At 43.8% G+C, this 12231-nt stretch overlaps 1 protein-coding gene across 1 annotated transcript; it reads left to right on the top strand.

The window, feature by feature from the left end:
- The first annotated feature begins 7833 nt into the window (after window positions 1-7833).
- Window positions 7834-11136, top strand: LOC140377314 (vasorin-like). The gene is made up of 2 exons (XM_072462682.1): window positions 7834-9821; window positions 11009-11136. The coding sequence occupies exons 1-2, from the start codon at window positions 7844-7846 to the stop codon at window positions 11134-11136; spliced, it is 2106 nt and encodes a 701-aa protein (XP_072318783.1). The 5' UTR covers window positions 7834-7843.
- The last annotated feature ends 1095 nt before the right edge of the window (window positions 11137-12231 follow it).

Genomic DNA, 12231 nt, shown 5'->3' with positions numbered 1-12231 from the left:
GTGAAAGTTTGATTGCTCCGCAAACAATCCGGAGCCTCAAACCGTTCACTTTTCAGTATTTCGTGGATTAAAAGCCCTCCTCACTCTCTAGCGTAGCCTAGCCGCTAGCGTCATGCCTGGATCTACCTTTACCTGCTCAAGCTGTCATATGTCGAGTCAGAACCCTGGCTCCTTCTCTGACGACAGGTGCGTGAAGTGCAGTGTAGTGGTAGTTTTGGAGGCCAGGGTTACGGAGTTAGAAGCGCGGATCCGCTGTTTTGAGGAGCTAAAGTCCAGCTATAGCCAGGATGTAGCATCAGGTTTACCGGACCGCGCTACAGGGCGTAGCATTAGCACTAGCAGTAGCAGTAAGGCCAAGCTCAGCCCCTCAGCGTCTCCCATGCAGCCGGGACTAGACCTGGAACAGAATAGGGACAAATTTGTGACAGTTCGGAGGGAAGGAGGCACTAAACGCCGAACCTTAGAGCACCGCGAGCTTGCCATCTACAATAGGTTTTCTCCCCTCAGCGATCACACGCTCGCTGAACAGACTAGAGAAACTCTTGTAATCGGGAGTTCTATAGTTAGAGACGTGAAGCTGCCAGCTGCTGCTAAGCGTTAGGTGTTACCCGGGGGCCAGAATGGGTGACATCGAAGAAATCTTAGGCTCCTAAAGCAGAGTAGACAGAGGTTCCGTCGAGTGGTGATCCACGCAGGCGGTAACAACGCCCAGCGGAGACAATCAGAGATGCTCAAATTACAAGTAGTTGCGGTGTGTGAATTGGCAAAGTCGATGTCAGACACTGTAATATTTTCTGGTCCCCTGCCCAATCGGATCAATAATGGATTTTACAGCCATCTTTCAGCATTCAACAGCTGGTTATCTAGATGGTGCCCTGAAAACAACGTAGTCTTTGTTGATAACTGGAGTGCGTTTTGGGGAAAGTCCAGGCTCATACGCAGGGATGGAATCCATCCGACTTCGGAGGGTAAATACCTATTAGTTCGGGAATTTGACCAATAGTCTTAGTCGTGTAAAGTGACCACCCAGGGATGAGCCCCAGGTGCAGAGCAGCAGTTCAAGACGCTCCTCTGTCGCTGAACTCTCGCCCGCTCTGTCACATGTGAAGTGTTCAGATTCAAGACAGATAGAGACTGTGTGTGTCCCTCGTGTCCCTCGTACAAATAATGCCAAAAAGTCAAACCTCAGAAAAACTATTTCAGGCGTCAGACCAAATAACTTAAGAAAAATAACACTCACAAATGACACAAATATGAAAATGAATAAACACGTAAAATGTGGACTGCTAAACATTAGAGCAATTTCCTCCAAATTGCTTTCAGTTAATAAATTAATTAGTGACTATAACATAGATATTCAGACTAAATGAGTCCACCCCACCCACCCATGTTAACCCTACCCACCCATGTTAACTTTCAGACCTCCAAGAGCACGGGCCGAGGTGGTGGTGTGGTAGTGATCTCACACTCAAGCCGACTCATGAGCCCTAAAACTAACAATACATTTCACTCATTTAAAGCCTCATGTGTCAATCGCATGTCCAAATATGAAAAACCAAAAGGAGTTTTGTTCATAGTTTTCTACCGACCTCCTGGTCCCTATTCAGAGTTTTTAACAGAGTTTTCTGACTTTTTATCAAACTTAGTGTTAGCCTGGGATAAAATTGTTATAGCTGGTGAATTTAATATCCACGTGAACGTGAGTGATGACTCTCTCAGTATGCCTTCAGCGCCTTGTTAGACAGCATCGGTTTCACGCAAAATGTAAATAAAGCGACTCACACCCATAAGAAAACTCTGGATCTTGTCCTAACGTATGGAATAGAGATTAGTGACCTCATTGTCTTCCATCAAAACCCTATATTGTCAGATAATTTCCTAATTACCTTTCAGTTTGTTCTTAAAGATTATCCAGCCACAGAATAAAGTTATAATGAAAAGGACAATATCCCAAAAAGCTATCTCAAAATTCAAAAAAAATAATAGAGCCAATATTCAGTGACATGTCATGTGATCATGTCATGTGATCATGTCATGTGATCATGTCATGTGATCATGTCATGTGATCATGTCATGTGATCATGTTATGTGATCATGTCATGTGATCATGTCATGTGATCATGTTATGTGATCATGTCATGTGATCATGTCATGTGATCCTGCTGAGAACAGTTTTAGTCCCAGTATAAGTGATCAATCTGTCCACTTGACCATGAATTCTCTGAAGTCTGCTCTTGATGTTGCAGCGCCGTTAAAACAGAAGGTCATAAGGCCAAAGCGCGCCTCCCCATGGTACAACGAAGAACTGCGTTCACATAAACAAAGAGTTAGAAAGCTAGAAGGATTATTTCGTCGCTTTCACACAGAAGAACCCCTAAAAGCATGGAAAAGCTGCTACTGTCCTATCAGCAGGCTCTGCGTTAGGCCCAAACCAGATACTATTCACATATAATAGAAGTCAACAAAAGTAACACTAAATTTCTTTTCAGCACTGTGGCCAGTCTAACAAACTGTCACAGCAGTAGAGCCCTCACTCCCAGCTTCTCTCAGCTGTGATGATTTCCTCCTATTTTTTAACAATAAAATAAAAACAATCAGAGATAAATTAGATGAAATTACTCCCACTATTAGCCCTGAACTACTCCAAACGGTAAAACTAACGTCCCATATAAATCCACCTGTAAATTTAGAAAGGTTCACAGCTGTTGATCAAGAGAGATAGCCATTATGTCCTCTAAAAGCTCAACTTGTGTCCTAGACCCTATTCCAAGCAGACTCCTCAAAGACATTCTCCCCCTAATTATAGACCCTATTCTTACTATAATAAATACTTCACTCGAAAGTGGCTATGTTCCACATCCTTCAAACATGACGTCATTAAACCTCTTCTGAAAAAGCCTAATCTAGATCCCGACCTATTGGTAAACTACAGACCTATTTCAAATCTTCCCTTTGTCTCTAAAATCCTTGAAAAATTTGTAGCAAAACAGCTTTGTCGCCACCTACAGGACAATAACTTATTTGAAGTTTTCCAGTCAGGGTTCAGAGCCCACCACAGCACTGAAACTGCACTAGTTAAAATCACAAATGATTTGTTATTAGCTGCTGACGATGGGCTGGTCTCAATCCTGATCCTGTTGGACCTCAGCGCAGCGTTTGACACCATCAACCACAACATTCTACTGCAGAGGTTAGAATGTGATGTAGGTGTCGGAGGAACAGCCCTTAACTGGTTTAAATCCTATTTATCTGATAGATACCAATTTGTTAATGTAAACCAGAGCTCCTCACCTTGCTCTAAAGTAATCTACGGTGTGCCACAGGGTTCGGTACTCGGTCCAATTCTGTTTACTCTTTATATGCTGCCGTTAGGCAACATTATCAGAAAGCATGGCATTAACTTCCACTGCTCTGCAGATGACACTCAGCTGTATTTATCAATGAAACCTGATCAGAGTGATCAAGTAGACAGACTTAGAGCTTGTGTGAAGGATATAAAAACCTGGATGATGCTTAACTACCTGCTTCTTAACCCTGAAAAAACCGAGGTCATTGTGCTTGTCCCTAAACATCTACGAGACGCTCTATCAGAGCAGATAGTCACACTGGACAATATCAGTGTAGCCTCCAGTTCTACTGTAAGAAACCTCAGAGTCTTATTTGACCAGGAGCTCTCATTTAAAGCACATATAAATCAAGCCTGTAAAACAGCCTATTTCCATTTGCGCAACAAGAGCCAAAATCAGAAGAATCCTGCCTAAAAGCGATGCTGAAAATCTTATCCATGTATTTGTAATGTCTAGATTAGACTGTAACTCCCTGCTTGCAGCGTGTCCTAAAAGCTCCATAAAAAAGCTTTCAACTGGTTCAAAATGCAGCAGCAAGATTACTAACAGGAACTAAAAGAAGAGAGCACATTACGCCTGGAGTCTCTTCACTGGCTCCCCGTCGAGTTTAGAATCAAATTTGAAATTCTCTTCCTGACTTACAAAGCCATAAATGACATGGCCCCATCCTATCTCAAAGATGCTATAGAACCATATCATCCAAACAGAGCTCTTTGCTCTCAGAATGCTGGCCTTCTGGTGGTCCCAAGAGTCTCTAAAAGTACTGTAGGAGGTAGAGCGTTTAGCTACCAAGCTCCTGTGTTATGGAATCAGCTCCCGGCCCATGTTAAATATGCTGACACAGTCTCTTTATTTAAGTCCAGGCTTAAAACGTTCCTCTTTGAAATCGCTTATGGTCAGACCAGTTAGGAACAGAAATATAAAGCTACAGCTTTAACTATGCTACCCTAGGAGCAACTGTGCTGGGGGAAGTATGGCAGCTTGAGCACTATCCTCTTCTTCTGACTACTTATTCTATCAAACAATATTTAATTTTTAATTCCACTTGCAAACTGTTCACTGCCTTCTTTTTCTTTGTCTCACTCCTGAGGACCTGTGGACCCAGATGCCCCTCTCCTTGTGAAGTGGTCCCTGCCCCGTATGGATGGTCCCTCATCTGCCTGAAGAGTGGGTCCAGTTCCACTGTCTCCCTCGCGTCTGTGAGAGTCGGATCTCTCCTTCACTCTGGAACTCCTCCAGGTTTCTACTTTTTCCCAAGGAGGTTTTTTTGTAGTTTTTCCTGGCCGAGAAGGAGGGTCTAAGGACAGAGGACTCTGGGACATCGTCCCTCGCCACCACAGACATTGTTTGATTCATTTTTCACTGTCGCCCTCAGAGGCAACTGTTGTTGTGATTTTGGGCATTACTAAAATAAATTGAATTGAATTGAATTGAATCTAGTGTTTTGAATGTTCAAGACACCATTGCCCCTATGAAGGCTACATTTTTTTTAAATAAGCAGAAGGCGCCATGTAGAAATTATGATCGATCAGGGCACAGAAAAGGGAGTGCCGCCGAGCCGAACAAAATAGTGCAATTCAAAGCTCCAGGTTCAAAAGAGATTTACAGAGAGAAGTTGAACATGTACAACCACATTTTATGTAAACTAGGGAAAGATATTTTTCTGAAATATTTGGAAGCTGCAGTAACAACTGGCCTGTCCTGTTTGCCACATTAAACAGATTAACAAAACCTCCAGCTCAGCTGCCGTTAGAACTAATTTACACATCCAAGTGTAATGAGTTTGCATTATTCTTTAATGACAAAGTTCAGGGCATTAAAAATTATATAAATCCCACAATGCAAAAAATAACCCTAAAACCACCCAAACACTTAGAGCTAACTCACTTGCACCTGTAACTGACAAAATGAGATCATCACCAGTCTGAGTTCATCTACATGCTGCCTCCATTTGTGAGACTCCAGATTTCTAAAGTCTGTGCTGAACAGTTTGTTAGCACCATCACTCACATAGTTAATATGTCGCTTCAATCTGGAACATTCCCAATGTCTTTGAAAACTGCGGTCATAAAGCCTCTCCTAAAGAAGAGCAGTCTTGATGCTGCAGTCCTGAGTCATGACCGGCCCATCTCTAATCTGACATTTTGGGTCAAAGTCTTTGAAAAGGTTGTTTACAACAGCTCACAGATTTCCTCTTAATAAACAACTCATTTGATGTCGGTGTAATCCCTCATTCGTCCAGGCGTGTTCCATAGTAGAAAAAGCTTCAGCTGTAGTCATCTGGACTCAGTTTGAAAAAATAGACGTTTCGACTCTCATCCAAGAGTCATTGTCAATAACAGAATTTAGGTCGAGAACTCCGATATTAATACTGTTCTGTGGTAAGACCCGCCCATTGGGAGGAGCCTTCCTGAAGTAGAAAGAGTTGTTTGTTTCAACAGAAACTCCCCCTTGTATCTACCGAGCTAGCCTATTCAGAATCTTAATGGGCTATTAGAAACCTCTTTGTCTTTGTGAGACCCTGGCTCAACCACCCTGAGTACCTGATTAGCATCTGGATGTCCTTTACCTTTCCAGGGGTTCAGAATCCCATTATAAATAACAGGAAGATGAAACCTAAGCCCTCCATTTCTGTTTAAAGAAGGTCTTTCTTTTTTAACAAAAATAGCTTCCTTGACTCCTCTTTCAAACCATCTTTTCTCCCTGCTTAAAACCTTCACCTCACCGTCTTCAAACGAGTGATTAGAGGCTTCAAGATGGAGATGCACGGCGCTCTGAGGTCCTGAACTAGTATTTCTTCTGTGCTGATAAAGCCTCTTGTGTAGAGGCTGTTTCGTCTCACCTATGTAACGTTCTTTACAACTTTCTTCACTGCATTGGATCGAATAAACTACATTGCTCTGTTTTTGAGTCGGCAACTTGTCCTTTGGGTGAACCAGTTTTTGTCTTAAAGTGTTTCCTGGTTTAAAATAAACAGGGACCGAAATGCCCTCTCAGCCTGTGGTTACCTCGCTTGGGCTCTCAACAGAGTGAAGAGAACCAAGAAGCAGGACAAAAGGGAAACTGAACAGAGAAGGAAGGGTGTTTCTATCCCTTATGTGTCTGGCCTGTCGGAAAAACTGCAGAGAATTTTTAGACAACACGAAGTCCCTGTTTATTTTAAACCAGGAAACACTTTAAGACAAAAACTGGTTCACCCAAAGGACAAGTTGCCGACTCAAAAACAGAGCAATGTAGTTTATTCGATCCAATGCAGTGAAGAAAGTTGTAAAGAACGTTACATAGGTGAGACGAAACAGCCTCTACACAAGAGGCTTTATCAGCACAGAAGAAATACTAGTTCAGGACCTCAGAGCGCCGTGCATCTCCATCTTGAAGCCTCTAATCACTCGTTTGAAGACGGTGAGGTGAAGGTTTTAAGCAGGGAGAAAAGATGGTTTGAAAGAGGAGTCAAGGAAGCTATTTTTGTTAAAAGAAAGACCTTCTTTAAACAGAAATGGAGGGCTTAGGTTTCATCTTCCTGTTATTTATAATGGGATTCTGAACCCCTGGAAAGGTAAAGGACATTCAGATGCTAATCAGGTACTCAGGGTGGTTGAGCCAGGGTCTCACAAAGACAAAGAGGTTTCTAATAGCCCATTAAGATTCTGAATAGGCTAGCTCGGTAGATACAAGGGGGAGTTTCTGTTGAAACAAACAACTCTTTCTACTTCAGGAAGGCTCCTCCCAATGGGCGGGTCTTACCACAGAACAGTATTAATATCGGAGTTCTCGACCTAAATTCTGTTATTGACAATGACTCTTGGATGAGAGTCGAAACGTCTATTTTTTCAAACTGAGTCCAGATGACTACAGCTGAAACTCATTTGATGTTTTTCAGTCAGGTTTTAGACCTCATCACAGCACTGAGACTGCTCTTTTCAAGGTGACAAATGACATCCGCCTGAACACTGACACGAGCAAAGCCTCAATTCTCTCAGTTCTGTTAGATCTGAGTGCTGCTTTTGATACTGTCGATCATGGGATCCTCTTACAGAGACTAGAGGACTGAGTGGGAATCACTGCTCTAAACTGGTTAAGGTCCTATCTGGAAGACAGGAAGTACTTTGTTGAAATTGGTAGCTGTGTCTCAAACCACATGCCCCTGACCTGTGGGGAGCCCCAAGGGTCTATCCTGGGACCCCTTTTGTTCAACCTCTACATGGACAAAAGAAGCAACACGTTAATTATGTGAGTGAATGGTCATGTAAATGAACTCAGACTGGTGATGATCTCCTGGACAGTTACAGGTGCAAAAAATATAGGTGGTTTTGTGATGGTGGTCTAGCTGGAGGGTTTACAAGTGTTACAATGTGGTTATTTTTTATCCTGGTGTCGACCTCCTGTGCTCCCTGTTTAAACAAGTTTTTGCTGATTGTTTCTATTGTCTGGCCAATATATTAATATATTGCCATTTTAATGAGTATTGTGTCTTTCCCCACAGGAGCTGCCTCATCATGCTGCCCTCTGCTCTGCTACTCCTACCCCTGTGTGTCCAGGCGCTGTTCTCAGACTGTCCAGCAGATTGCTCCTGTCCGTCAAACAACTCAGTCTTCTGCTTCACACGCCGATCCAGCACCGTGCCACGTGTAGCATCCAGCACGCAGCACCTCTACATCTTCGACAATGGCATCTCTACCTTGAGCGCAGACGACTTCCTGAACTTGGTGCAGCTGCAGATGTTGGACCTGAGTCAGAACCAGCTGAGCGAGGTCCCCAATGGAGCATTTGAGATGCTCTTAAAGCTGAAGAACCTGGACCTATCATCTAACCAGATCAGTCAGATCTCCAAAGGCAGCTTCTCTGGGCTAGGTCAGCTCGAGCGCCTGTACCTCTACGGGAACAAAATTCAAAGCATTCAGATGGGAGCCTTTGAAAGTTTACAGAACCTACTAGAACTAAAACTCCACGAAAACCTGCTCACATCTCTACCAGCTCTATCTTTTCCCAGACTTCTGCTTCTCAACCTCAGTTACAACCACATTCCAACTCTTGGACCAGCTGACCTGCAGATTCCTCACCTTGAGGCCCTTATAGTCTCCTCCTTGGGCCTAACCTCTTTGGACACAAACCTGATCGCGTCTCTAGTGAACTTGCATTACTTGGACATCTCAATGAATCAGCTGGTCGAGGTTCCTCTGGCCTTAAGGCAGGACAACCTTGAGGGGCTGATTAGGCTGAATCTGGCTGGTAATCCTCTCAGAGAGCTAAAGTTTGAAGACTTCCACCAACTCATTGGGCTCCAGGAGCTGGACCTGAGTGGACTGAACCTTCAGAGTATCCCTCAGGGCCTACTGGAACACTTCCCCCGATTGGTCCACCTCACAGCAGCAGAGAACCCTTTCAACTGCCTCTGTCCTTTGGCCTGGTTTTCTGTGTGGCTCAAAGAGAAGGCATTAAACCTTGGGAGACCAGAGGAGACAAGGTGCCACTTCCCTCTGGTTAATGCAGGGAAAATGCTCTCAGAATTGGAATACAAGGACTTCGGTTGCCTGCACACTACTACAGTGGGAGCCAGTGCATCTTCTCAGAGCATTTTTGTTCCTTACATGACTGCAAATCCAGACACAGCACACACAAATGCCACTTCCAGGCCCGTACCCAGGCTGAGTGGTTCCTCTTCTGTGGCCCCCTCTGTGTCCATTCAAACCTTTGAGTTTGCCCAAAACCAGTGTCTGGCCCCCTGTCAGAATGGGGGCAGGTGTCAGGTGGACCAGCAGGGTCAGAGGAACTGCCGATGTCCAGTTGGGACTGCCGGCCTTTACTGTGAGACCAGAGAACACTCCTTAAAACCCTGGTCTACAGCAATGCCCATGCTGGTTCCCATCAGCGTTCGCCATGTGACGGCCACCTCCATCCTGCTGGATCTACACCTCTTCATCCAGACTCAGCCACACATCCGAGGCATTAGGCTCACCTACCGCAACCTGTCGGGCCCTGACCACCGTCCTATCATCCTGCGAGTGCCCGCCTCATACCTTGAGTACACACTGCGAGGACTGCGGCCCAACTGCACCTACTCCGTGTGTGCCAGCCCACTCATGGAGAAGGTTGTGCGCACCAACACCTCGGGAGAGATGGTGTCATGCACAGAAGCGCGTACAGCTGAGGTCCCTCTCAGCCCTCAGGAGCCCCGCTTCACAACTCCTGGGCCACAGTCTGGCAGCATGGAGCCGGCACTGGCAGCCCTGGCCCTGCTGCTGGGGCTGGCGCTGCTGGCTGGAACAGTGGTGTGTGTGAGGAGGAGAAGGACCAAACCAGGCCTGGAGCAGGAGGGAGGTTCTTCTGAAGCTGGCCCCTCAGACCCTCAAACTCAGTTTGCAGCTGATTCAGAGCATGGCGGTTCAGCTCCACATATCAATGCCTACAACGAGCCTGCACCGGGCTCACAGAAGAACCAGGCCACTCTGGAACTTCCCCTCTCAAATAACGTGTGTTTAAAACTCACACATTTCTGATATGTCTCATTCTTTTCTGAATTAAAACAAATCAGTGAAGAAACATGTTGCATAATGTGATGAGAAGCTGATGAAATTGTGTCCAAAACTAACTCCTAGCTGAGACTAAAGCTCAGCTAAATAAACTTAAATAAAGTGGGCATTTACAAACAGAATGTATCTGTATCAATTGAACAATGCATAGATGTCTTTAAAGAGGCCAGTACCTAGTCTGTACAATGTTCATGATGCCCATGATGTCCAGTGGTCTGTACTCAACTACTTTTCTTAATGGACACATAGAAGTATGCAGTGAGCTTTAATCCATGCTCTTTTTTATTTATTTGAATTTGATTTTTTTTTTTTTATTCTTTCAATTTTTCAACATTTTGAAAACACTAAACAAATACAACAAAACAGAACAAGACCAGAGAAAAAAAGGACAAAAGAAATCAACAACAAGACATCAAAATAAAACTAATGCACACTAACTATAGTTCCAATTGGTCCAAAGTTGGTCAAATTTTTCCAATTTAAATTTATGTCCAAATGTAGTCTTCCCCATATTCTGAATGCTAGTTACAATGTTGGTCCAATCATTGATTGTCGGTGCAGTTTGAATTATCATTTTTTTTTGTAATGGTCTTCTTTCCTGCAGCCAGGATTATGCTTCAAAGATATCATTGGTTGTGTCCATGGCAAAGGTTTTAAGGCCCATGTATATAGTTCTGAAATCATATGGAATGGCAATATCATAAATAGTCTGTAACTCTTTGTTGATTTCAGTCGAATATTTCCTGAGCAACAGGACAATCCCAAACAACATGGAAATGGTTTGCCTCCTGGCTGCCAACAGTCTGTATTTCCTTGTGAGTAATGGGCACTTGAACACTTTTCCAGCAAATTCCCTCCAAACCTGTATTTTGTGGTTCTCAACCGAGATGTTCGTTAGTAAAAATAAAATGATCCACTCTTTTCCATTTTTTTCCTATGCACTTGGTAAAGTGGCTGCCTAAATAGTTAATACATTTATCACATTTAAATATCATTCCCCTTGAAAGTTCTGATTTACAAGCTTTAATACATATTTAAATCAAAGGGCCACGGTGGTTGTTGCTTAGTTTAAATTCTTGGTTATGATAACTACTTATTTGTAAATACCTATAAATGTCCCGTTTCTCAAAGGCAAAATCGTCATCAGCTGGGCCCCCATCAGCTGGGCCCCCATCAGCTGGGCCCCCATCAGCTGGGCCCCCATCAGCTGGGCCCCCCTGGGCATCTGGGCAGACACTAAGGGCCGAGATGGCCCTTAGTGTCTGCAGCTCACGCTGTTAAGCTTCTTCGGTGCATGCTCTGTTTCCTCCCGGCACTTTTATTTCCCTTATGTGGCTTTCAAACTGGTCGAGGCACTTTCACTCTCAGCAATGCCATGTCACTCTGAATTCCACATTTCATTTCACAAATCATGAGGGCTATCTGGTGAGGCGACACCTCTTCTCCTTCCACCGGCAGGATGAAGCTGTGCGATTCTTAATCTGGGCCGGCATCAGACCCGCTAGCCATATTAGCCTATAATGGAGCTGCGGATCGGCAGCTTTGTTTGTTCCATAGTTTAACCAGTGCCTGTGTTTTCCTTGTCCACTTATCTCTTGTTCATCTTTTCTGAGATTATGTGGGTCAAACAATGATTTTAAAGCTAGTTTCTGCAGCAGGGTTAATTAAACAGTTGGATCCCCGTGGTCCGCACCAGTTCTCAGCTTTACCCGGAAGTCCTACAAAACTATTTACATAGATTCAGTGAGGAAAGTAAATATTTGAACCCCCTGCAATTTTGCAAGTTCTCCCACTTAAAAATTATGAAGGGGTCTGACATTTTCACCATAGGTGCAGTTCCACTGTGAGAGACAGAATCTAAAAAAAAATGTGACCGACCATGGAAAAAGCAGTTACATGTCACCCCAGAGACATTTTGAGTTATTCACAGATTCTGAAAGTGTTAATTCAAAGCTTTCCAATGATGTCTCACTCATGCACATCTGATCATATTTGAGTAAGTTGTGGTCATTTGAATGTAAACAACTCTCAAAACCTTTCACTGAGAAAACGGCCTCTAAAGATTCTCACCTGAGAGAGCCCAGAGTCACAGGGGGGCTCATTTGCATCTCATTGAGATAAGCCCTCCCCCTGTCACACTGACTGTCACACTGACAGACTTGAATCAGAATTAGAAGTTATTATATTAAAATGGAAATACTTGGATTGCAAAAGGCCCTGAATAGCATCAATGAAACAGAATAGGGTTTATTGCCATTTGTCGATAAACAGAATTCACAGGTGATTCAGTACATAATAAAAATGTATTAATCCAAGAATGTGAAAGTTATTTTCACGTCAACAAATCACATCTC

Source organism: Eucyclogobius newberryi, unplaced genomic scaffold (genome assembly GCF_026437365.1).
Source record: "Eucyclogobius newberryi isolate DKJ021-1_F unplaced genomic scaffold, fEucNew1.0.hap1 SCAF_4, whole genome shotgun sequence".
Taxonomy (NCBI): domain Eukaryota; kingdom Metazoa; phylum Chordata; class Actinopteri; order Gobiiformes; family Gobiidae; genus Eucyclogobius; species Eucyclogobius newberryi.
The sequence above is the reverse complement of the archived record's forward strand: the minus strand, read 5'-3'. Positions and strand labels throughout refer to the sequence as shown.

Bases quoted from the DNA above. Each gene is read 5' to 3' on its own strand.
- LOC140377314 (XM_072462682.1), top strand. From the start codon at position 7,844: ATGCTGCCCTCTGCTCTGCTACTCCTACCCCTGTGTGTCCAGGCGCTG. The intron at 9,822-11,008 runs GTTTAAAACTCA...CGTTTCTCAAAG, and splicing joins TCCCCTCTCAAATAACGTGT to GCAAAATCGTCATCAGCTGG.